At 49.9% G+C, this 25551-nt stretch overlaps 1 protein-coding gene across 2 annotated transcripts in view; it reads left to right on the forward strand.

Annotated features, from left to right (window-relative positions):
• IGF1R (insulin like growth factor 1 receptor) overlaps positions 1-25551 on the forward strand; it is a 304157-nt gene that overhangs the window by 268441 nt on the left and 10165 nt on the right. For both annotated transcript variants that reach the window (XM_065906147.1, XM_065906148.1), the window contains 7 exons: positions 1971-2073; positions 2572-2642; positions 7359-7588; positions 7817-7927; positions 11691-11850; positions 14884-15013; positions 20818-20952. In XM_065906147.1, the coding sequence (XP_065762219.1) occupies positions 1971-2073; positions 2572-2642; positions 7359-7588; positions 7817-7927; positions 11691-11850; positions 14884-15013; positions 20818-20952 (940 nt within the window). The remainder of the gene's footprint in view (positions 1-1970; positions 2074-2571; positions 2643-7358; positions 7589-7816; positions 7928-11690; positions 11851-14883; positions 15014-20817; positions 20953-25551) is intronic.

A 25551-nucleotide genomic window follows, 5' to 3' on the forward strand; every position in this document is an offset into this window, starting at 1 on the left:
TTTTCCAGCCATTCAATCATTTTGTTCTTCTATGGATGTGTTCCAGTTTCTCCATGTCCCTGTTGAAATGTGAAACTCAAAAAGAACACGGTACAACCTGACCAGTAGTATAAGTGATACAAATAGAAGAAATAGTCCTTAGGGGGCAAAAAAAAAAAAGAAAAAAACCCTCTGCTAGCTTCCCAAAAGCCCTGTTAACTTGCAACTGTATTCAAGAACTAGGAAATGTAGGAGCCTGCCTCCATTTCTAGAGCAGTTTGATAAAAATACGTTAAAAATTAAAATAAGTTTATTAGTCCTTACAGTGTAATAATAGTAGTATTTAGTGGCAAAGTAATTATTGATGGGGGACTTAATAGATGTAACTGGGTCCCAAGTGAGTTCCACCCTCATTTCCACGTAGGTATTTCTCAAGTATCCCACAGGCACTTGAGGTGCGTCGTGCACAAAACCAGAGTCACAGCTGACACCTTCACAATCCCTCCCGCCTCCGTTCCTCAGCTCAGTCTGTGGCCCCATGACCCACACAGCACCCAGTCCAGGAGCCTCACGGCCACCGCTCCTCTTTCCTTCTCTCCTGCCACCCACTTCCCATTCAAACCCACATCTCCTCTTTTCTGCCTCTGGGTTCTCTTTGGAGTCCAGCCTCTGTAGCCACCACCACCACCTCGGCTCAGAGCCTCTAAGGCACTTACTTCGTGGGGAAAGTGTGAGCTGGGGTACAGGAAGCCTGGGTGCCAAGGCCAGCCCACTGCCTGTGTGACCTTGCGGGGGGCAGGTCATCTCTGAGAGTCTCGGTCATTCGTAGAAAAGGAGCAGTGATTCCCTCGTGAGGTCCGAGTTGGGCGACGCAGAACATGCCCAGGACCCCTCCCTGGGAGAGGGCAGAGGCCCCTGCCCGCTGCCAGCCGCTCAGGCTGTCCTTGGGCACAGCCAGCTCTCCCCACCCAAGTCCCATCAAGTTCACTGCAGGGCTGGGGGGCTCTCCCCTGTTCCTCTTCATCTGCAGAGTACAGTTCACGCTGCTTAGCCTGGACAGGGCCCCTGGGAACCGGCCCTAACTTCTCTGCAGCATCACTTCCAGCCATGCTCTGCTTGGCCAGCTTCTCCTGACTCCCTCCACACTCTTGTTTCCTCCGTGACTCCTTGCAGTGCGTGTAGTTCACTTGTCTGGTGGTTCTGCTCCCTGTGGACATGTTGATTGCCAGCGTCCAGCTGAATTTTCTAAGCATGTGGATCAGTGTCCAGCCTGTCATCTGCCGTCTAAGAGCTGAGCGTGGTGATGAGTAGGTGTGGGCTCTGTGGTCTCAGACTGTAACCGTGACCTCTGATGTTTGGGGAGAATTCAGAACAGCTTTGGCAAGGGGTGTCATCCAGTTACCCTTGTTTTTTTAAGTTGTCTGTGGAAGTGTCTTAAGACAGATTGAGCTTGAGCACTATATACATAAAAATATATTCATCTTATTTTAGCAAATGTATGCAATTCCATTAATAGTAGTCTAACTGTGTGTGTCTGTGTGTGTGCACTCAGTTGTGTCCAACTCTCTGCAACCCTGTGGGCCGCAGCCCACCAGGCTCCTCTGTCCATGGGATTTTCCAGGCGATAACACTGGCATGGGCTGCCATCTCCTACCCCAGGCATTGAACCTGTGTCTCCCAGGTCTCCTGCATTGCAGGTGGATTCTTTACCACTAAGCCACCAGAGATTAGTTTACTTGAATCCATCATTTGAACTATTTCAGAATATACTTAGGTTGACAATAAAAATGACTCTATTTCTCAGTCTGCACTTCTTTAATATTTTTGCAAATGACTTGGTTTTCTTTCTCTTTTTTTGTTATAGCCAACTAGAATTCCTAGTTCATGTTAAGCAATAGAGGAATTCTCAGGGATTTTTTTTTCATACTTTCAACTAAATATGAAATATGTTCATCTCCTGACATGTTTTCATTTCTGGCTTGTTTTTGCAGCGACATATGAGAACTTCATCCACCTGATCATCGCTCTGCCCATTGCAGTTCTGTTGATAGTGGGAGGGTTGCTTATAATGCTGTACATCTTCCATAGAAAAAGGTGAGTGCTTTGGTGTGAAGTTCAGACACTTGCTGCTTTGGACTGGTTTGATGATTTGAACCTGAGTTAAGACGAACTTTTTGAGGAGTTTAAGAAACTATCTTATGGATCAGAAAATCTGATTTTCCAGTCAAATGTTCTTTACAGAAAAAGAGAACATTTTCTAATGATTCAACAGCAGAAATAATTTTTTTCTTGAGTCTGGTTGACCCATCACAGATATTGCTGCTTCTGCACAGCTTTTTCAAACATGGTATTTTAACCCTGTCCATAAAATAAGCTTTCAATTTCTAATGAAGTAAAGAAAGAAATGTTTCTAATTTGAGGCCAAGGAGGAAGCCAAGAGAGGCGTTAGGGTCAGCTGTCCTGATAGCACTCCCCTTCCCCACTCCTCCCGGTCCTTACTGAATCAGAACAAATAAAACAGATGAAAGTACAAACAGAAATGTGTGGGCTTTGTGTTTTTTTTTCCTAACCTAAATTTCATCTTTTTGGCAGAAATAGCAGCAGGCTGGGAAATGGAGTGCTGTATGCCTCTGTGAACCCGGAGTATTTCAGCGCAGCTGATGGTAAGTCCTTGCCTGAGGTCCCAGCTCAGGAGCTTTTGAGTGTTACTAATTCAGGGGAAGAGGTTTGCATTGTTTTGAGGTACATTTGATCTCAGTTCTGTCTTCATTAATACTTTCTTTTTTTAAGAAACAAAGTTTTGAGCAGTTCACTGCATATATCAAAAATTCTCGGACTGTCTAAGCTGCCCCAAGAGAAGACGGGCTTCAGAGGTGAATGTGGCCAGCACAGTAATTCATTTATTTAATTGCCTGAAATTTTATGCTAGAATGAAAAAAGCTGTGTAATTGTCAACATCTAGTTGGAAGATATGCTGCAGCTGACAAAGCAGTCCTTTTAAAATAGTTTTACCTTGAGTTTCATGTTTTTAAAATTGTCTTTGATCACCATGACTTCTCAGCTTTCCGTATCTTGGAGATTTTCTGGTCATTTCCTCCTGACTGGGGCCTTCATACCCGCATGGCCCATTCACATCCCCTCTGGTGATTACTTGTGAGAGCTGTTTATTTATTTATTTATTTTGTATTCTATTTTTTTTCCATTTATTTTTATTAGTTGGAGGCTAATTACTTTACAATATTGTAGTGGTTTTTGTCATACATTGACATGAATCAGCCTTGAATTTACATATATTCCCCATCCCGATCCCCCCTCCCACCTCCCTCTCCACCTGATTCCTCTGGGTCCTCCCAGTGCACCAGGCCCGAGCACTTGTCTCATGCATCCAGCCTGGGCTGGTGATCTGTTTCACCCTAGATAATATACATGTTTCAATGCTGTTCTCTCAAAACATCTCGCCTTCTCCCACAGAGTCCAAAATTCTGTTCTATACATCTGTGTCTCTTTTTCTGTTTTACATGTAGGGTTATCGTTACCATCTTTCTAAATTCCATATATATGTGTTAGTATACTGTATTGGTCTTTATCTTTCTGGCTTACTTCACTCTGTATGATGGGCCCCAGTTTCATCCATTTCATTAGAACTGATCCAAATGAATTCTTTTTAATGGCTGAGTAGCATTCCATGGTGTATATGTACCACAGCTTCCTTATCCATTCGTCTGCTGATGGGCATCTAGGTTGCTTCCATGTCCTAGCTGTTTATTTAAATGGATGAGAAGGTCTGACTTGGAAGTTGGATCGTTCCTTTTTCCCCCGTTTTTGCTATCTTGTCTTCCTAGTTTGCCAAAATCCAAACTTTTCAAAGTAAGTCAGGATGAGCCCTTGGCCATTGGGTGCCTCTAACTGGCCCTTTGCTAGGGGCATTCACAAATGCCTACCCATTTAATCCCTACATCCTTATGAAGGTGAAAGTGTTAGGCTGTTAGTCATGTCTGACTCCTTGCACACCCGTGCATGGACTGTAGCCTGCCAGGCTCCTCTGTCCATGGGCTTCTCCAGGCAAGAACACTGGAGTGGGCAGCCATTCCCTTCTCCAGGGGATCTTCCTGACCCAGGAATCAAGCCCTGGCCTCCTGCATTGCAGGCAGATTCCTTACCATCTGAGCCACCAAGAAACCCTGTAGGATGGATTTTCTGATGCTTCTCTGTCTCTTCGTTGGGTGATGAGGCTCAGAGAAGAAACACGCCCAGGTCACAGAACTAGGCGGTTGAGAAGTCAGGGTAAAGCAGTCCCAGGCACCTTGTTAACGTGTGATGCTGTGGGGAAGGACTGTGAGGTTCTGGGGGTATTGCAGGCAAACTGGCCCATAGGAAGAGCTGGACCCAGTCTGTCAAATGCCTAAAGAGTGGAATTAATTTAATGTGTTCAGAAAATTGTTTGACTCGATCATGCTTCAGAAATAGAAGTGTATATGCAAGAGACATGAAATAAAGAGTCCTGATTGTTCTAAATGCTCATTCTCATCAAATGAGGAAATGATTTAAAGCACTATATATGTAAGTGTGTGATTTTTACTACTGTGATTTCTTTAATAATTTCTAATTCAAATTGTGTTTACAATAGAACCAGTCAGAAGCAGAGTCCTCTGAATGGGAATCAAATGTAGAATGATGAGGATATTATAAAGGTTTCATGAAGCTGTATTTTTAAAAGGCATATATGTGCTTCCTTGGTGGTCTAGTGGTTTAAGAATATGCCTTGCAATGCAAGGGACACTGATTTGATCCCTGGTCGAGGAAGATCCCGCATGCCAGGGAGCAGCTAACCCCTCGAGCCATGGCTGCTGGGCAAACACTCTCAAACCCACGAGCCACAGGTACTGAAGCCTGCACACCTGGAGCCTGAGTTCTGCCACAAGAGAAGCCTCCACAGTGAGAATCCTGCTCAAAATCCAAAGAAAGCCTGCTTGCCGCAGCAGAAGCCCACCACAGCCAAAGACAAAATGGATAATGTTTTTAAACTAAAAGTCATATATGCGTACACACATACCTATACATCTGTTTGTGTGTGTATAAGGCACAGAGAAGGTTCTGGAAGGATACATGCCAAACTTAAAAGAGTAATTACTTGTGGAGAGGGTCTTTTTCTTAAAAAAAAAAAAAAAGATGATTTTTATGCATTGTTTATGTAAATGTAGTTTTTAATCAATTAATCTAACATAGATTATTATTATTTATTAATAACTTATTATTGATACAGGAAAATGTAAGGCCACTTCCCTGCTCTGTCGGTTTGGAGTAAGCCTGCTGTAGAGAATAAAGCATATAAGATTGGCATTTGCAGCTTTGACTATCTGCATCTAGGGAGTTTGAGAGAGCACAATCAAATCAGACTCTGACGGCGATTTGAAGTCAAGTTCTGTGTCTTTCCAGAGTGCTTTCATAATATAATCTCTTGATTCTTTAAAAACAAAACAAAGCTTACTATCACTCAGGCCAACAGGTAGAAATACTGTCACCTTATTTGAACTTAATTTATTTGGCCTTTGGACAAGCATTTTATAGCTAGTTTCCTCAAAGGGCAACAAAATGACATCGCAGTTCAAAAATGCTTAAAAAACTTCTCTCTCTGAAAGCTAATCTGCATGTCACCATTCTCCAAGCACACTGAAAATCCCCTCCGGGGAAGCGCTGATAGCATTGTGCACATAAGCCTCTGCTGCCCGGCAGGGCTTAGGACTGCTGGCTAAAGTCAGAGCTGTTGGGTTGAATTGAGAGAAGGGATTGTGAGTATTGACTTCAGCCACCTCCAAGGGATGAATGTGATTGGTTTTAACTCCGTGTTTCGTGGTGTGCTACATAGCTAATTCTGATTAAAAGCAAGCCTGGATTTTCAGAGATAAATGGATATAGACTGTCTCTTTATACTTTCTGAGGGGTATCAGAAAGAGTCTTACCTACTGGGATGTCTTGCGTACTTACTCTCCTAAGCAAGCATCAGCCTCCTCTTCCAGGCTATAAACTGTCTAAGCCGTATGGAGGGTGGAATTCCATTTGTGACATTGCTGAACACATACCTACCTACTATGAAATACAAAAATGTATGTGAAAGAAAATTCTATATTGATTAACATAGTTCGTATTGGACATTCCTTAGAGATGTAAATTGGTGGTATCTCCTGGGCCTGATTCATAGACATCTTTACAAGGGTGTCAGGATACAGCTGTCAATCCACTTCTTCTCTTACATCCATCCCAAGGCCCACAGTTAGCATCTAAAAGCATAAAGGCAACCACAGGTTCCCAGTCTTTCTGCATTTCTGAGCCAGGACCATCTCCTTCTGATCAGTGGAGCCAGCCAGGGGTTCCCATCTCAGACAAACACATGAGCATGCAGTATTAGAAGAATACGGTTATAATTGAAATTTCTTATGGATCTGTGGAACAAGTACATTTTATTTTAGTTCTCACCTACCCATCAGAGTGGTCGGATGGATTTTCTTCCGTTTTCTTTCTTTCCTCCCTTCTTCCTTTCCCTGTTTCTTTCTCTTTCCTCCTGCCTAGAATTATTTATTTTCTTAAACCAGCTTTAATCTGACCAGAAGCATAGGCTGGAGAGGAAATCATATTCAGGCTTAGTCATCGCCAAGCCACATTCCTTAACCCCTCACCCCAGTGGTGGGGGGTCCCTGAGTTCACAGAGCCCAGGCCCAAGTCCTGGGGAGACCCTCCTGCTCATCAGCTGTCCCTTCCTCCATGCTGGTCACCACTGACTACTCCTCGGTAGTAACGAGCAGTGAGACAGAGCTCATCGCTTCCATAGCTCACTCAGGGCCCCAGGGTCTCTGACTCTGTCCAGGCTAGAGCAGAGTTACCCATGGAAGTGTTAATGCCAGCCCTGTAAGAAACCTGAAATATTTCTAGTAGCCACATGTAAAATAGGAAAAAGAAACTAGTGAAATACATATTGATAATGTTTTCTTTAACTCAGTATATCCAAAGTATTATCAGTTTTAATATGCAGTCAGTATAAAAATTATTGAAGTATTACATTATTTTTTGAAATCCAGTGTGAGTTTTATACTTACAGCAATATCTGAAATTGGACAACTTTGTGTTTCTTACTTGCCGTTGGTATCTTTGAATTATCTGGAAATCTGTGGGGACTTGAAAACCTAATGTTTGACTGTACAGTGGCCTTGCTGAAATCCCCAGCCTGCGGGAGATTCCAGAACAAGCCACATACCCATGTCCCCCAATGCTTTCCTCTGTGGGCTTCGGGAAGTGGCAAAGTCCTCCTTGGCCTGGAGTTTGCCCAGACTGTGTTCTGCCCACCCCCCGTCCCGCTGGCTCAGCTCCGGCCTCTTCCTTCTCAGTGTACGTGCCTGACGAGTGGGAGGTGGCCCGGGAGAAGATCACCATGAGCCGGGAGCTGGGCCAGGGCTCCTTCGGGATGGTGTACGAAGGCGTGGCCAAGGGCGTGGTCAAGGATGAGCCCGAGACCAGGGTGGCCATTAAGACGGTGAACGAGGCTGCCAGCATGCGTGAGCGGATCGAGTTTCTCAACGAGGCCTCGGTGATGAAGGAGTTTAACTGTCACCACGTGGTAAGAGTGGGCCCTGGGTGTGGGCCACACACACTCACCCCGCCTTCCAGGGGGCTCCCCGTCACCCTGCTCTTCCCTTACACGCTGTGCACACAACACGGAGGTTCCAGATGCGGTGCAGGGCTGGCCCGTGAGCCCCAGCTCTGCTCCGGCCGGCGGCCCGGCAGCGGGGCAGCCGGGTCGTGGGGGGTCCTCACCCACTCAGTCCTCCTCTGTCTTTCCTCACAGGTGCGCTTGCTGGGCGTGGTGTCCCAGGGCCAGCCGACGCTGGTCATCATGGAACTGATGACCCGGGGGGACCTCAAAAGTTATCTCCGGTCTCTGAGGCCAGAAATGGAGGTAAGTTTCGATTTTCATCCTCATCCCATGTCATCTGTTCCCTTTCCTTTAGAGCCTTCCCCAGAAGATACTGTGTCTTTAAATTCATGTACTTTTCTTGCCGTATGCTTGGTTCTCCTTCCTTTATAGTCGCAGTCCCCAACCATTTTGGCACCAGGGACTGCTTTCATGGAAGACAGTTTTTCCACAGACCAGAGCCGGGGGATGATTTGGGGATGATTCGAGCGCATTACATTTATTGTGCACTTCGTATGCATGCTAAGTCGCTTCAGTGGTGTCCAACTCTTTGCAGCCCTGTGGACTATAGCCCTCCAGGCTCCTCTGTCCATGGGATTCTCCAGGCATACTGGAGTGGGATGCCATTTCTTCCTCCATGGGATCTTCCCGACTTAAGAATCGAACCCACATGTCCTGCATTGCAGGCCGATTCTTTACCCACTGAGCCACCTTAAGGGAATCCCTTATTGTGCACTTTATTTCTAATCTAATGCCGATGCCGATCTGACAGGAGGTACTGGTCGGTGGCCCAGTGGTTGGGGACTCCTGCTTTATATGAAGGAGTTCCCTGACTATAGGGAGACCTGGATCTTCAGCGAGAGGCCCTTGCCAGTATGCAGATACCCTATTAACCAAACCCCTGTGGGACTTTGCTGCTACCTCATTCTCTCTACCCCTGCGTCACCTCCTCCAGCACCATCTCTCCAATTCCCACCCACAGACCCGTCCACACTGCTGCCTCCCTGTAGCCTTTCCTGCCCCCCACTCTGTCTGGGGGTACCCATCTCTGCTGCCTCCTCTTGGGCCGAGCTTGTCAGAGTTCAGTGTCAGGTTGACCTGACTCTTCTGCCGGGATGGCTTCCCCCAGGTTGGTGCACAGACTCCCACTCCCTTATCAGCCCCCGCCTCATGTGCTCCTTCTCCCCTCCTGTGGGCAGTCTGAGTCATTGAGCCAAGGGAGCCCTATTTCTGAAAATGGGTCTCCCCTCCTGCATCCGCATTTCCAGCTTTATCCTCAGTCAACGTCTTGCTTGAGCTTCTGAATGATCATTGCCTCAGCTGAACTCATGATCTCTGCCTGGTCTCAGGAAAAATATCAATTTGTATTACAAGCTTCAGGTTCATCACTGTGGTGTCTCTCCTTCGGCAGCGTGAACCCAGCTTTTAATAATTTGGAGACATGACTTTTAAGAGAGTAGTTCTAAGAGTAAACTGGGAGATAAATACTTAGAGGGAATACCAGCCACATCTGCCTTCCACTTGACTGCCTCGCTGGGTCTCCGGTCCTCACTCGGATCCTGACCTTGCTGCCTATTGAGGAAGCACTGGGTCTGCTGTACAGCCTTGGGTCCTGCCCTTTCTTTACCCTTTTTGAATGTCTGCAGCCTGTCTCTGAGCTTAATCCTTTGTTTAGTTCTTTTAATTGGCAATTGGATCATCTCCCAAATAGTAGTTCCTTAATTTTTGTTGCAAGCACTCGTTCAGACGTGGCTTCCTTTACTCACAGCCGATGGGTGTGGATCTGCGAGGCCCACGGAGCCCCGTGTGGACCGAGGCCCCGAGCAGGGTGGTTTGCGACACGCCCACGCTTTGTTCTGCCTGGCGGGGCGCCCAGCTCCCCCGGACCTCAGTGCTTTGCCCCAGCCGGTTCTGTGATACCCAGACCAGCACAAGGAGAGAGGCTTCATCAGCTGGTGGCTGGAGACGTGGCAGCGTGTTTCTTGTCAGATTCACTGACGCCACCTCTGAGGAGCCTGAAGAGCTCGCTTCCTTCGTCCCCAGTCTCAGACATGGGATGAAAAGCCCGTCGCCCTCGGCCTGGCTCTGCCACTGCTGTCTGCACCCTCAGGCGGCGGCTTCGGGCTCTGGGCCTTGGTTTCCTTCCATGTGCATAAGAGGGTTGGTCCTTCTCATATCAAAATTTCACTTTCAGGTTTGTCAGATTTAGAGTTGTGCTTCTAACCCGTGTCAAGTGTAAAGCTGTGTGTTCATGTCCTGTAGTTCTGTTATGTTCTGCATCGCATCCCGCTCCCCAACCCATGAGGTTCACACATTCCCCTTGCTGACTGTGGATGCTCGTGTGTGCGCGTCTTCAGTAGTTCTAAGCAAGTTAAAGATTTCTGTTCTCTAAAACATCTGAAAACATGGCAGTACTAGCACCGTGAACTGACAGAAAGTCAGCCCTCTCTTTCAGTAATTAAAATCAGGTTCCTTTCTTTGCTTCTGTTTGTTATATTAATCATGAATGGCCACTTGTCATAAAGAAAGAAAGTGAAGTCACTCAGTCGTGTCCGACTCTTTGTGGCCCCATGGACTGTGACCCTCCAGGCTCCTCTGTCCATGGGAGTTTCCTGGCAAGAACACTGGAGGGGTTCTCTGTTTGCCATATTAATCATGAGTGGCCACTTCTAATAAGCACCTAACTTAATACTCCACAACATCTTGAGCGTAAACTTAACCTTTACCTGCCAGTTTCCTAGTGTCCCAGGCACATCTAAAGCCCTGGAAGGTCTCACCCACACAAGGCCCCTTTGTAAAGGAAAGGGGTGTTCTGGCTTACCTTTCGGGTCATCTCATCACTTTCCCAGGCAGCTCAGTGATGGCGATTTTAAACCACAGACATTCCTGATAGTAGCTTCAGGATTCAAGTGTAGGGAACCAACCCATAAGTACTTGGAAAGTTGTTACCCTACTTCTAGAAGCAAGCTTTGGGACAGAAACTGCCCCCTCAATGGGCAAAGCCAGCAACCCGTAGGCATGGTCCCTGGTCATCCTCCTAGCAGTGACCCCGCCTTGACCTAGGGGTGTGAAAGAGCCCAGGCAGGAGCCAGTGCACACTCTTCCCGTGGCCCAGGGTTTGAGCTGGGGAGGGCACGCACGGGGCCTGTCAGAGCAGGACGGCTTTTCATGTCGCAAGAGGTGCTCTGTAGTCAGGGAAACCGAGGTAAAGTGTTGAACTCACACAAGCAAGAGATGGTCAGCACAGAAACCTTTTGGGATAAAGAAACTTGGCCACGCATTTTATATGATGTTTTTCTAAGTGGACTTATCCTTTAGGGGTATTTCTTTTCAGTGCCGAAGTCGGTATGTTGCCCTCCTCTGCAAAGAGGAAATGTTTACCCATGTTACTTGTTGGACATCGGTCCGCTCCAGAGTAGGCGTCCGCTGGACTTAAATGAACTGTCAAGGGCTTGCTTTGCACAGCACGCGCAGAAAATTATAATCCAAGGAATGCCACTCTGTAAGGGGAACATATTAGTCTTGATGTCTTTGTACTTTACAAGAAAGTGGAAGGGAAAGAAAAGGATTAAGTAATTTATAACAAAGCTTTCGTGGGAAATAATACATCCGGTGTCCATTCAGGAAACCCGTTTACTTATTTCCACACGACCTTTGTAATGTCCTTTCCTTCCTTTTTCCTGTATGGGCTTGAATTGTAGACGTAAAAGGAAGACTTAGACTACTTGGACTTTGAGTGTCCAGAATTCTTAATATCAACAATCGCGGGCTTCACTTTAAATGCTGTTGGTCCCACCAGCACCAAAGATCCAAGTCGTGCTCATAGGCGCTTCTCTCTGTGGCTCCGCGTTGGGTCAGAGGGCAGCGCCACAGCCCCCTCCTGAGCCCATCCTGCTTTCCCTGCAGAGTGACTTGGGGTGCTCAGGTTGAACAAAAGAGGACTGACAAACCCTGAAAGAGCGTGGGGTGGGAAAAATTCCTAAATTCTCACATGTATCTTTTTTTTTTTTTCCCGACTCTCCAACAGAATAATCCAGTCCTAGCACCTCCCAGCCTAAGCAAAATGATCCAGATGGCTGGCGAGATTGCAGATGGCATGGCATACCTCAACGCCAATAAGTTTGTCCACAGAGACCTCGCTGCCCGGAACTGCATGGTGGCCGAAGATTTCACAGTCAAAATTGGAGGTGTGTTCTTGGCTTTTCAGATCTGAGCTAAAGTCGCACGTGTTTTAGGGACCCCGTGGCATGAACCTACCTGTGGAGAGGTCTTCCCACGCTTCCTGTGACTGCAGAGGCTTGCTCTTGGGAGTCATGTGATTGTGTCCCATTGGTAGTCAACTAGCCAGGCTGGCTCTGATCTCGATGGCACATGGGCGCAGCGGTCCAGGCAGTGGGCAAGGGTGAGCTGAGGCCATGATCCCTGCGGTTGCCTCTCCTGGCATTTGGGGCATTTCTCGGCAGAACAGCTGTAAGCACCGGTTCCAAGAATAGTTGAGAAAATGTCCTCAGGAGATTTTGACTTGGGCCTTAAAGTCACCATCCAGGTGACCAGTATGTCCTCCAATTTTCCAGCTTACCAGGGGTATTATCTCCCCCACAACAACCAGGGGTCCGTGAAGTTTTCTAAGAGGTGAGGTCCCCTAGGTGAATCCCGTGCACCGAGCAGGAGTGTTGACAGGAAGGTGGTAATCCCTCGGCGGGGGAAGACCACTGCTCTCCAGGGCTCGCACTTGAGCTGATCAGCCTCTGAGCTCTTGATGCTTGTGGTGTGTGCTAAGTCACTTCAGTCTTTGTGATCAACTCTTTGTGACCCTATGGGCTGTAGCCCTCCAGGCTCCTCTGTCCATGGGATTCTCCACAAGAATACTGGAGTGGGTTGCCATACCCTTCTCCAGGGGATCTTCCTGATCCAGGGATCGAACCTGCATCTCTTACATCTTCTGCATTGGCAGGCGGGTTCTTCTGGCCCCACCTGGGATCTTCGTCTTAACCCTGACTTGATGTCTAACCAGCCTGCTCCTTAGAACCCTTGTTGTTACTGCCCACTGTTAACAGCAGAAGTGTGGAGTGGATTACATTTCTGGTCCCTGGTTAGGAGTTTATTTCAGCCTTTAGGCTTGGTTTTAACTATAGTCCTTGAAGCTGCTTGATCAACACACATGTAACGTCAGGGCTGCTCAGGAACCACCTGCTCTTCCCACTGTGAGATGACCATGGCTCAGAAAAATGCTAAATATTTATTCTGAGAAGCTGCAGGAAGACCTTATATTCAAAAGCTATTCAAAATTAGCCTCTTTGCCTAGCCCATAAATTGTCTGTTCTGGAAGTGGTCACCATCCTTTAGCAGCGCTGTGGTTTTTTCTCATTCACACAGTGATTTTGAATGAATATTTTGGCCCTTTGATGAACAGTGAGTAGCCCCTCTAGAATGCTTTCCCAAGTAGGATGTCTTTATCTTTCATTTGTAAGGTGCTTGAGGTGTTGGATGGAGCTGTATCACAGAGCAGATATACTTGGCCATCAATCACTTCATGTGTCCCTAGATTTGGCCCTTTGATGCTCCCGAGAGTCTGAGAGGCCGTCCTGCCCCAGGGCTCCCAGGGAAGGCCCTCAGGCCGCTGCCGGGGCTTCCTCTGTGCGCCCCCTCCCTTCCCCGCCCTTCTCAGCGGTGACTCAGACTATTCCCACATGGATGCCCACCAGCTCCCCTTCCCCAGCTGTGGAGCCAGGCAGCTGCTAACTAGACTGAAACCTGGTTCTGCCACCAGCAGCCTCGAGGCTTGAGGCAGGTGTCTTAAGTTCTGTGAACCTCAGTGTCTTGACCTCAGAAGGGGGCATGATGGTAAGAGCCGTGAGATGCTGGAGGGACTGGTGCGGGATGGCCCAGGGCGCCTCAGTGCCTGGCGCGGGCACGTCCTAACTCCCTACTGCTCCCTCGTGGCCCTGCCCGCCCCGCAGTGCCACTGAGAATGCCCCAAGAGCCATTCTTGTGCCACTTGCCGCTGAGAGTCCAAATCAGCAAGGACTCAGTTTGCTGTTTAACCAGGTGGCATATCTATAGTGACATTTTCTTTGTACTTGGGTTTTTCTTCCTAAAATTTGAACTTTTTCTCTTGAGTTAAGGAGGGAATAGTCTGTGCTCTTTTTCTGGGATTTCTTTTTTCCTTTTTGTGCAAGTAAAAGCAAATCCTCTATTTTGCATGTCACTGGATTAATTTGGAGATAAGACTTCAGCTCTTCATTTTTATTCTTTACTAGGGTTTGAAAATGTTTTTCTAATGCCCAGTGTCTGATGGATTACAAATACAGCAAGCAATTTTACCAGAGGCAGTTCAATGGCCCTTAGCATGGGACAAGGAAATTATGTTGGTTAGCGTCCAAGGAACTTTGTTCTCTGTGTTTGCTCTGTAGCCTTACCTCTTTGTGGCAGAGTTAGAGACATAAATGAACATTTTAAAAAGGAGAGCGGCCCTTTCTCCTGAGGAGGATACAGAAGACGCCCTTTAAGGAGAGGTTACATGATTGAGTGGAAAATCAAAATCTGACAGAGAAGCAATAATTTAGGATTATAAAGCAAGCCTGCCATCAAACATAATTATGTGACTTCTTCTAGAGTCATGGAAAATGGAAGACATTTTCAAAAATGAGTGGGAGTATTATGTTGAAAAACATTATTGAGTAATAGCTTCAGGGCCTAGTAAATAGCATCTCTTAGGCAGCTTGCTGTGGACTTTTTTCGCGGTGAATTGGTACTCTCAATATTTTCCCCCTTATTAGATGGTGAAACTACTTTCATTTCCTCTGATAATGAGGCAGTGCTACCAAGTAAATAAAGTCAACATGCTCCTGGCTATTTGATCATGTTTTTAAACCACAGATAAATGACCTTTGCCCTACACAGTATGTATTCTCCTGATAATCTGTGGGTCTTGATAATTTGTAAGATGCCTCTCATTTTAAATGCAATGAGGGAGATAACTTTTTAACAGAACTAAAGTATAAATATATTTAAAGGCAGAGATGTCTGGGCATTTGCTTGTCGTGTGACTCACCGACCCTCAGAGTTTCCGCCTCATCAGACGGCAGCGCAGACACCTACATGAGTGCCCGCTTGGCTCGGCCGCGGGCACAGGCCTTCTCTGAGCCGTCATTGTTCTCTCCGCTTCTGCCCCGCAGTGCTCACCCAGGGTAACCTCACGCCCTCTCTCCTCCTCACAGATTTTGGGATGACGAGAGACATCTATGAGACGGACTATTACCGGAAGGGGGGGAAGGGGCTGCTGCCCGTCCGCTGGATGTCCCCCGAGTCCCTCAAGGATGGAGTCTTCACTACTCACTCTGACGTCTGGTACGAGTCCTGTCCTGTCCTCCCGTTGTCTGTTCCCTGGTGCTCATGTCCAGCTTTGGCTGAGTGTGATGCGGGCCACCCCCTCGCCGTGGACACATCCCCATTGTCAGTGGGCACTTGTGGGACTTAAATTTGCAGGACCAATATTTCTTTCAGTACTGAGCTGCTCACCCGGTCATTAGCAGACCTAGAGACACAGCCCCAGAGGCTGGGAGGTGGGGACATGCCAGGAAACATCACCTCTTTCTGCTTCATCCCCTGTCTGCCTTCTCTCATTTTCTTTCACAATAAATGATAGTGTGTATGGGGGGTGGGGGTTTGCTTCACCTAATTAAACCTTCAGGTTGCAAACATTGCTTATTCTAGAGCCAAAGCTTGAGTCTTGATGTGTTTTCCTGCTGGTCCCATCTGCTGTCTGCCCTCTTCCAATGGGTCTTCCAGGGGGTCATCGTTGTTGACCCAGGGATGGGGTGGAAAGCAAAATGTCCCCCTTGGTCATGGTCGTACCTCGGGGTAGGGAGTGTCAGTTGAGGATGCAGAAGCCTCTCACTTGCAGTGTTTGTTGCAGCCCCTCAGCAGCCTTGTGGAGAGGTGGTCAGGTTCTGAAATACAACTGAAGTTGTTGGCAGGCGAAGGCCCTGACACGTCTGCCTTCAAGAACGTCAGCTAGTTTCTTGGCTGTCCTCTGGGGAGATCCCGTTGCTGATGGATCACAGAAATGGTAGTTGTTTACTCCAGCCATTGGGATGACCACATAGAGGAGCTATTTAAACAGTGACAGACGTCATTTTTTTTTTAAACTCTTGACCCTTTCCACACAGTTCAAGGACCTTGGATCCTGTTTTGAAGACAGGTGCAAATTGGAAATAGCGTCTGAATATGATCCAGCAAAGCATGATTGCTTCTTGAGCTCAAGTATGAGATCTGTTTTGCAATCAGTCCGTTCAAGATGCTTCTCTCTTCATGGTCAAATCAAAGTGCTCAATGCCATTTTTAGATACAGAGATGACGGGGAGGGGCAGACCTGGGTCCATGCTGCATCTGTTTATTCTGGGATCCCTGCTTCCAACAACTTTGAGGTCAGCTTACAGGACAATAAAATAGAAAACCACGAGAGCCAAGGAAAACAGGGGCAGGGCAGAAAGATAAAACTAGAGTTGTTGATATCCCATAGGCTAAGTTTACCGAATTCTGGTTAGCAGTAATTGTGACAAGCTGCAGCAAAGCATGTTCATTGCCATTTTTCTCCCATTTGATGAGACAGATATTATGAACCAGGAGGAAAAATATATATATATACAAACAAGAGTAGGGATTTCACCTTCATTTCATTCACTGTTCAGGCCTTGACAGTGCTTTAGCATTTTTTTTTTTAATAGTCCTTGAGGATAACACTGGTAAGGTGGGTAGGCCAGGATGATGGCTTTTCAGTGGCCCAGAATCTATAGTGCTTCCTCTTGAAGTAATGAAAATCATTTCTGAGTGTATTCAATGGCACAGGACACTCCTACATAGTTAATGTCTAGAAAGAAATGCAAAGAAGTGTATTTGACTTTGAAGGAGATACCTCAGAATTTTAGGATAAGAAGGTGTTCTGAGGTCAGGACTGGTCCCCGAGCCCCATCTACAGCGCCCCTGACAGCTGGTTGTTGAGCTTCTGCTCACATATTTCCCTGGTACTGCTAATTCCTCTCCCACAAGACAGACTGCCCTGATCCTTAAGACATCCTTGGGTTGGCAGGTCTTACTCATGCTGTGCTTAAGTTGGCCTCTTGTTGATACCCTGTTGGCCCTTCTCTCCAGTTCACAGCCTGCTCTGGTTTTGATAAGACAGGCCTTGGAGTCACAAGGAAGTGGTCTCTTTTCTCTGCTTGAAATGTCTCTGTGTTTCCCTGCTGTCCTCGGAGGCATCATCCCCAGGCCTTGGGCGCTGCGCTTGTTCCTCCTGTAGCTCCCTTGTAGCGGCGTGTCCCACAGGAGTGGCTCCTTTGGGTGAGAAGACACAGGTATGCCTCTAGGCAGGGAGAGACCAAGCCCAGGCCTTGGGCGTGGAACCCCCAGCTTGAAGGCGCGTCTCCTTCCTGAGCAACTGAATCGCCTACAACAGTCTCCATTTCCTGACTTACTGAGAAGCTTTCCAGATGGCCACAAGCATCCAGAGTCTTCTGCTCCCTCCTAGAGTTGTTGGTTCTTCAGTGGCAAATTTACATCAGCAGGGCGTGTGTAGGCTTCCATTTGCTGGTGAGTGGGACCTTGACCATTCCTGTCCTGGTGTGAGGCATGCTGACCTTAACCTGCACTGGAATTGATGTGAGACTCACACCGGGTTGTCCCTTCCTTGGGGAAAACACCCTGATGCTCATAATTAGGAAAGACTTCACACAAGTACATTTGCCTAATGTTTAAGGATTAAATGCACAAAATTCAAGACTGGGTTTCGTATGAGGCATTGATGTCAAGTCGCACTGTAAATGACCTGCTCCTGAAAACCTGCAGGCATCACATATTTCCTAGTGTCTCTGACTGTGTGGCCTTGGTCAAATCATGGCACACCTGTGGACTTTAGCTGCTCATCTGTGAAGTAAGATCTATTTGGGGATGTCTGAGGAACCTCAACATTAAGAAAACTAAGATCATGGCATCTGGTCCCATCACTTCATGGCAGGTAGATAGGGAAACAGTGGAAACAGTGTCAGACTTTGGTTTTTGGGGCTCCAAAATCACTGCAGATGGTGATTGCATCCATGAAATTAAAAGATGCTTACTCCTTGGAAGGAAAGTTATGACCAACCTAGACAGCTTATTAAAAAGCAGAGACAATACTTTGCCAACAAAGGTCCGTCTAGTCAAGGCTATGGTTTTTCCAGTGGTCATGTATGGATGTGAGAGTTGGACTGTGAAGAAAGCTGAGCACTGAAAACTTGATGCTTTGAACTGTGGTGTTGGAGAAGACTCTTGCGAGTCCCTTGGACTGCAAGGAGATCCAACCAGTCCATCCTAAAGGACATCAGTCCTGGGTGTTCATTGGAGGGACTGATGTTGAAGCTGAAACTCCAATACTTTGGCCACCTCATGTGAAGAGTTGACTCATTGGAAAAGACCCTGATGCTGGGAGGGATTGGGGGCAGGAGGAGAAGGGGACGACAGAGGATGAGATGGCTGGATGGCATCACTGACTCGATGAACATGAGTGGCTCCACATGAGTGGATATCACCACTGGGAGTTGCTGATGGACAGGGAGGCCTGGAGTTCTGCGATTCATGGGGTCGCAAAGAGTCGGACATGACTGAGCGACTGAACTGAACTGAGGAACCTCGACAGATCTTTAAATGGCCCCTGTGACAGCTGGTGACGACAGGAAGGCACATTGGTGGTGGAGAGAGATATGTTAACCTCCATAGCTTGGGACAGAAGTATGACCAAACTCAGCTAGTCATGTCCTATGCAGGACACCCGGACTCCAGCACTGCGTGGCCCTCACTGACAGGTGACACTGACATCAAACCAGAGTCGCTCTGGGGAAAGCCTGTGGGGAGAGCCGACTGTGTTACCTGCTGTGTTCCTCCACGGGTGTGCCCTGACATGGCCCAGGCACAGCACCCAGTGCGTGCAAGAGCAGGATGCTGGAGACCCGCTGGTGAACGAAGTCTTGTGGAGAACAGGAAGTGACGACAGGCTGAAGTCTTGGACCCCCTTCCCAGAAGAGCTGCAGTTGTGGGCACCCTGCAATATGGACTGTCCCGTGTGGAGCAGTGAGGACGCTGGGGGAAGCCACAGTGGTAGGAAGCCGCTGAGTGCGTGTGGGGGACGGTGGGACTTCCTCGGGGGAGTCAGCGGAAAAGAGAGCGAATGAGGCCCTGGCTGCTGTGTGAGGGGGTCAGGGCGAGTTCTTCAGGCTCGATAAGGACTTTCAAGGGTGCTGAGCAGGAGAGGGACCAAGAGCCATGTGTAAAGAAGTTGGTGATACCTAGAGTGTAAAGCTCCATCACGTACGATGTTGGTGCCAAAAAGGAGGTATCCTGCAGGCCAGGCGAGGGGGCCATCGGCACTGAGGCCGTGCTGGGGATCTGGAGGGAGGGAACCAGACCTTTGGGCAAGTCTGAGCCTACGTGAACAAGCTGTGGTGGTGCTCTGAGAGGAGCAGGAAGGAAGAGCTCAGGGTGCTGTCAGATGGGAAGAACAGGGTGACGAGACAGGTGAGACCCAGAGCTCAGAGGGGGCAGCAGGCACTGGGGGCTCAGGGCGGTGCCACCCAGTGGGCGCTGGCTGCCTGGCAGCCACCGAGGAGCGCACGGGGCAGGAGGAGCCATGGGCCTCGGGGAGCTGCATCTGCAGGTGATTCTTCAGTCCAGGCTTGCGGTCAGTTGGGCGCTGCAGCCTCTGAGGCAGTGACCTAGGTGACCAGGCTGGTTCCATCTGCGAGACCCCTCAGCCCACGCTGACGGGGGGCCCACACCCTCAGTTGGGCCTGTGAGCACCGTGCTCAGGCCTTGGGCTTTGCTAGACCTCTCGTGCAATGTCAAGACTATTCCTTGGTCACTGAGGTTCAGGAGGAACCTCAGTGGGTCAGTTGGGTGGGTCAATCCTCTGAGGACTAAAATTCTGAATGTCTGACATCTGCACTCAGCATCAGTTTGAGCTCTGGGCAGGAAGGGATGCCCCAGAAATTTTGGTGTGACTTTGCCCACACCCCTGGCCTGCAAACATCCAGTCGGAAGCCCCTAAGGCTTGCTTTTCACTGCCGAGTGGCCAGCTTTAATCTGTGGAAATGAGCCAAACGGAAAGGCAAATAGACCGTGGAGAATTTGTGAAAGATGGCGATGTGTGCTGGGAAGGCACTTCTGTTCTGCAGTTTACAGCACTGCCCTTTTGAACGTCCTCGGTCTGAAGTCCCTGTGTATGTGTATATCTGTATTAGTTTGTTTTCCAAGAGTACACAGTTGTATCCGATTCTTTGTGACCCCATGGGCTGTACCTTGCCAGGCTCCTCTGTTCATGGGGTTTCCCAGGCAAAAATACTGCAGTGGGTTGCCCATTTCCTTCTCCAAGTAGTAGGATCTTCTAAATCGACCAGCAGAGGCACATTCAAGGCAGATTGCACTTGAACCTGCTCCCCTTGCTGACTTGGTTTCTTGGCTACCCACTTCCCCCTTGGCTCAGCTCTGGGCTGAAGGATCCTTCCTGGTATGGGAGCCCTGCCCCAACCAATTCTGCCTACCACTGTCCCCACCTGTGAGGCTGAAACCCCCTCTCCCCAGGCCTCCCTGGACCTATAAGATCCCCACTGAGCTTTTCAACACCCCAAAGCCAAGGCTCCTAGCCCAGATCAGTGAGGTCAGTCAGGGGCCCGGGGCACAGGTATGTGTTAAGAACTCACCAGGGGAGCCTGACCCGCAGGCAGCATTGAGAGCCACGTAGGTTGAAGTTTCCAGAATGGGAAGTTTGTTGAACAGCTTGCTCGTCCCAGACAGCATTTGAGGCCACTGAGTCACTGTCCTAGCCAGGCCTGGGGACCAGTATTTGATTATTGGTGGGATAAACCACGTTTGGAGACGTGGCCCTGCAGGGCCCTGCACTCCGTTCACCTGGGGCTCCCATCAGAGGTCAGGCGCTCGTGGGCCCTGAATGCACTGTTCTCTCAGCTGGCAGAGTCCTGCCCCTGGGGCTACCACACACGAGGCAGCTGTTCTACACTTAGCCCACGCCTGGCTCGTGCCTGACGTGTGCTCAGTTGCCAGAAGGGAGAGGGCTCCCGGCCCCATCCTCCTTTTCCGAGCACCTCACGTATCTTCTCTCCTGGCAGGTCCTTTGGGGTTGTCCTCTGGGAGATCGCCACGCTGGCCGAGCAGCCGTACCAGGGCCTGTCCAACGAGCAGGTCCTTCGCTTCGTCATGGAGGGTGGCCTTCTGGACAAGCCGGACAACTGTCCTGACATGCTGTACGTATGTGCCGGGTCCCTGCGGCCTGGCGGTGCCGGACCCGCCAGAGCAGTTGAGACGAGGGTTCATCTTAACGGAAGAACCTGGGCATTTGGGCTGGTGCCTTAATCCCACCCCGTCTTCCTTAATCCTGGGAAGATTTTGGCATTGCAGTTTCTCAGGCCAGACGTCTTTGTGAAATACTTGACCAAAGCAATCCCTGCCAATCTTCTCCAGGCAGAGTTGTTTAAAAAAAAAGAAAAGCAGCAACCTGACACTTGATTACTCTGAAACCACAGTCCTGGGCTGCTCCCCAGCCATTGGCAGGGCTCCTCCAGGCTTCCGGGGGTGACCTCAGACCTGCTGCAGGCCGCTCCAGGACGCTGCCACCACCTGCGTCCCCCTCGGGTTTCTTCCGTTAGGTTGTAAGAAGTTGTAAGGGGTGGGTTCCTGGCAACCTCCTCCAGCAGCCGTGTGGACCGGAAGGCAGTTCAGGGGGCCTCCTGGCACACGGCTTTCTGTCCTGAGATTCGTCAGGAATGGGAAATGGACCACCAGCCTCGTGGGCCTCCCTGCTCGGTGTTCTTAGGGCAAGGGTGTTCTTAGCCCCTCTGTTTGTGGTGGTCAGCACTGCTGAAGGTGTGAGGGTGTGCAGGTCTGCTGCAGTTGGGTCGTCAGGCACAGACAGGCACGGGTGAGGAGCACTGGGCTTGCTTTTGACATGCACCTTAAGGCAGGGCTCACGATTTTCTGGATCCCGATACGTGGGAGGTAGGCTACCACTAATACCTCAAGACCAATCCAAGAATTTTCCAGAAGTGCTTTTCAGGACAGGTTTGGCCTCACCTTGGAAAAGACCCCAGAGAAGTTGGGCTGTCTCTCTGTCCATGTGGAAGCCCCCCCGCCCCCTCCAGATCTGCCGCCTCCCCGCCTCCAGCCCCCCGGCATCAGCCTCGAGTGAGCCCTGGCTCGGGGGAGGGTCGCGCCGTGGCCGGATGGTGCAGACGTGAGTCAGGGCCGTGCCGAGTGGGGACCAGGGAGATCAGCCCAGCAGCCGTGAAGGCTCGGTTCACTTGGTCTCTCAAGGTTTCCATGGATCGGGAAATGGGGACGCTGGGTTCTCTGCTCCATGTGACAAGGTTTAGATCAAGATGTCAGCCCGGCTGTGACCATTTGGGGCTCCCAGGCCCCTTCGGGCTGCTGTCAGGAGTCGGCTCCTTGTGGCTGTAGGACTGAGGTCCCCGGGTCTGCTGGCTCCCAGCTCCCGGTCCTTGCCGCCACTCCCTGCCACGGGCTTCTCAGCGAAGCAGCTTTCTTCTTCAAGGCCAGCAAGAGGACTTCCTCTGCTGCTGTTGGCATTTTTCTTTTTTTTTAACTTAATTAAGTCACATCCATGCTGGGTAATCTCCCTTTTGATTAACATAGAGTCAGATATTAGAAGCCTAAATGGAGGAAGGAGATCCCATTATGTTCACAAGCCCCTCCCACGCAGGTGAGGGGATCATACGGGGTGTTTGCACCAGGGGTGGGGATCTTGGGGACCATCTTAGAGTCTGACGGCTGCAGCCTGGGAAGCAGAAACTCTTGTCTTGGCAATAAATCACAGTTTTGGTTTTTCCTCTAAAGCATGTTTAGTGTAGCTTCCAAGACTGGATCCCTAAGCTCCAGGTAGAGTGTGGGAGGGGTGGTGGGATGGGGGAGGGGCGTGTAGGACCTGTTCTCCTGGCTCTCTGCTCTTGCTTCGAGAGAATATTAGCTGTCTATAAGGAGTAGGCATCCTACTCTTTAGCTGCTGCCTCTGAGCATTTGCTCAGCCAAAGCCTGTTATGTCTCTAGGACAGCTTCCATGGAGTTAGGAAAGAGGCCAGAGAATGCCACAGGAAAGGCAGCATCTTTGCCTCAGTGTTTGTGTATGTGTGTGGAGGTGGGGTGCCCATTGATCATCTGAGCATGGGCCTGGCCTAGGAAACGAGCACATGTCCTGGACGTGGGGCACAGAATACACCCACCGTGACAGGAAGCTCCACTTCTCAGGAGGCTGTGCATCAGGGGGCACCAGGCGTCCTGGATCACTCACCAACAGACTGCCTAGCACAGCGTCTTCAGACTTCGGGACCCAGAGCTGGCAGAAAACTCAGACAGCTGCTCAGTGCGTTTTCTTGCCCCCTTGTGGAAACTCTCCCTCTTCTCCTTTGTATTTTAAAAATTTTTTTTTTTAGTTGCAGCATAACGTTATCTGAAACCTAACAGTTTAAGACGACAGTTAGCATTTTTTATCTCTCAGTGTTTGTGGAGGTCAGGGAACCAGGAGCAGCTTAGCTCTCCTGAAGTCACAGTCCGGCTGGCAGCCAGGGTTACACTCATCCGAAGGCTTGACTGGGGCTGGGATCCATGTCCAGAGCAGAGCACCCCCCGCTGGGTGCCATGCGAGGCATCAGTTCCTCTGTGATGCTGCTTCAGGGTCCTCCTGCTGTGTGGCTGGTTTCTCCTAGGGCAGGGCTCGGCAGGCCTTTTCTCCAGAAAGACATATGGTAAGTGGCAGGTAGTAAATATTTTCAGCGCTGTGGCCCCTGCGATCTCAACTGCAGCTGCTCATCTGGCTGTTTACAGGGGCAGCCAGAGACATCACAGGAGCAGGCGTGACAGGCACGCTGATGGTCCAGGGAAGCTTGATGTCTGGGTCCTTTATTTGAATTTCACATAGCTTTCGTTTTGTCACAAAATATTGTTCTTGTTTGATTTTTTTCCCAACCATTTATTGATACAGATATAAAAGCCATCCTTAGCTCCCAGGCCTTGCAGAATCAGAGAGCAGGCCAGATGTGGCCCGTGGGTCCGGAACTCGCCCACCATGCCCAGGGCAGTCGCTCCCATGGCAGAGCAGAAACCACACACGGTGTTCTTTGTGGTCTGGCAGTCATGCTCCTCGGTGTCCAGCGCTTCCTGTGGGCTCTGTCTGATGTGACGGCAGGTTCTGTGAGGCGTGGACACCGGGACGTGAGGGTCTTGGAGGTCAGCCACCATGCCCGACTGGTGACTGCCCTCCACCGCGAGCAGTGTAGCCACGGTACTGTTGGCAGCCCGTGAGAAGAACGATCTTCCTTCAGAACAAAAGCATAAGTAATGGACTTTGAGGAATGATGCCCGCTGAATTTGTATGAGCGTGTCTGGTGCCAGAAGAGAACCTAACGCTGGCAGTGGTGGTGTGCTAGCAAGCTTAGCAGCAGTCCAGGAACGCAGGTGTGAGCTTTGTTCGTGTGGTTTGGGGGTGGTGGGAGGTGAGGCACTGTTCCTGAGCTTGACTTGAGTCGTCATTGTTTCTGAGAAACTTGTGGGCCGCCTGAAGCTGATCTGCCTCCAGGTGACGGGAGCATTATCATAATTTAATATGCCTGGGAAGCAGCGCCCCTGCCATGGGAAAGGCAGCGTACTTCCTGTTCCCAGCCTGGAATGACAAGGTTGTTCCCAGGCTGGAGTGACAAGGAAGCGTCCCTGGCGCGGTCACTCTGGGATATTAAATGTATAATTCAGGAGGCCTTTCTGCCCTGCCAGCCAAAGCCCTCTTGGCAAACTTCCTCCCTTCTAGGAAAGCAAGAGGAGGCATGTTGGTTCCCTAGAGAGTATCCGTGTTGTCCTTCTGAATTTGTTGATGAGTTTAGGGGAGGGAGACATGTTCTGGGAGATGGGGTTCTTTTATTACAAGATTGAAAGAGTGACTCTTCCCACGAGAGAGGAAAGTCACTGAGCCCCTGCGAGCTGCCTGAAAGCCGTGCTGGGCCCCACGTGGAAGAGAGCTTATGTGCTTCGGTTTCGTGGTTCTGGAGGTGTGGATGGCACCCACAGGGTAGCGGGGCGGGTGTGCAGGGGCTGCTGGGGGACCTCAGCCCAGCGTCTTCGCTCGACGGTGCCAAGGAGTTGTTGGCTGTTCTGAGCAGCCAGCAGTCCTGATGCCCTTCAGAGCACAGGCGCCCGGCTTCAGAGGAACGGTATCGTGGATCGGGCCGTAGTGCAGCCGGGCCTGCGGGGCTCAGCCCTGAGATGCAGCGGGTACCGCTTAGCATGGGGTGGAGACCGATTGGCCTGCGGTTCCTTGACCTTGTCTCGCGCTCAGGCCTCCACACTCACACTGCCAGTGTCCTGGAGCCCCTCTGAACACGTGCTGGCTGCTCTGGCCGGGAGCCGGGGCTGCGGGGCGCGGTCCCCCTCCCAGCCGGCCCAGTGACTGAGAGGCTGGGGTGCGGGTGGAGCAGAGCCGGGTGCTGAGCGGGGAGCGTGCTGTCTGCCGACGGCCCCCCAGATCACGCAGTTGGACCTCGGCCAGGGAGGCCTTCAGGGTGCGCTGTTCAAGAGGACTTGGAGCTTCTCAGTCCAGAGTCATCAACTTACGGATGAATCTGAAGCAAACTTGGTAGACTCTGATTATCTTGCAGTTTTCAAGCACGGTTTTTCCCTGTTGCTGACTGTTGGAGATCCCGGGCCAGTCCTCTGGGAACCGAGCACTTGAGTGCTGGGAGACAGGCTGGGATGGCACTCGTGCCTGGAGAGCCTGCGGCCGCTTCCCCAGGGACTGGGCCCCGCCTGCGATCGCTGGCCTGAGACAGAGGCACGTGGGCTGAGCG

This window comes from Muntiacus reevesi, chromosome 15 (genome assembly GCF_963930625.1).
Source record: "Muntiacus reevesi chromosome 15, mMunRee1.1, whole genome shotgun sequence".
NCBI classification, from domain to species: domain Eukaryota; kingdom Metazoa; phylum Chordata; class Mammalia; order Artiodactyla; family Cervidae; genus Muntiacus; species Muntiacus reevesi.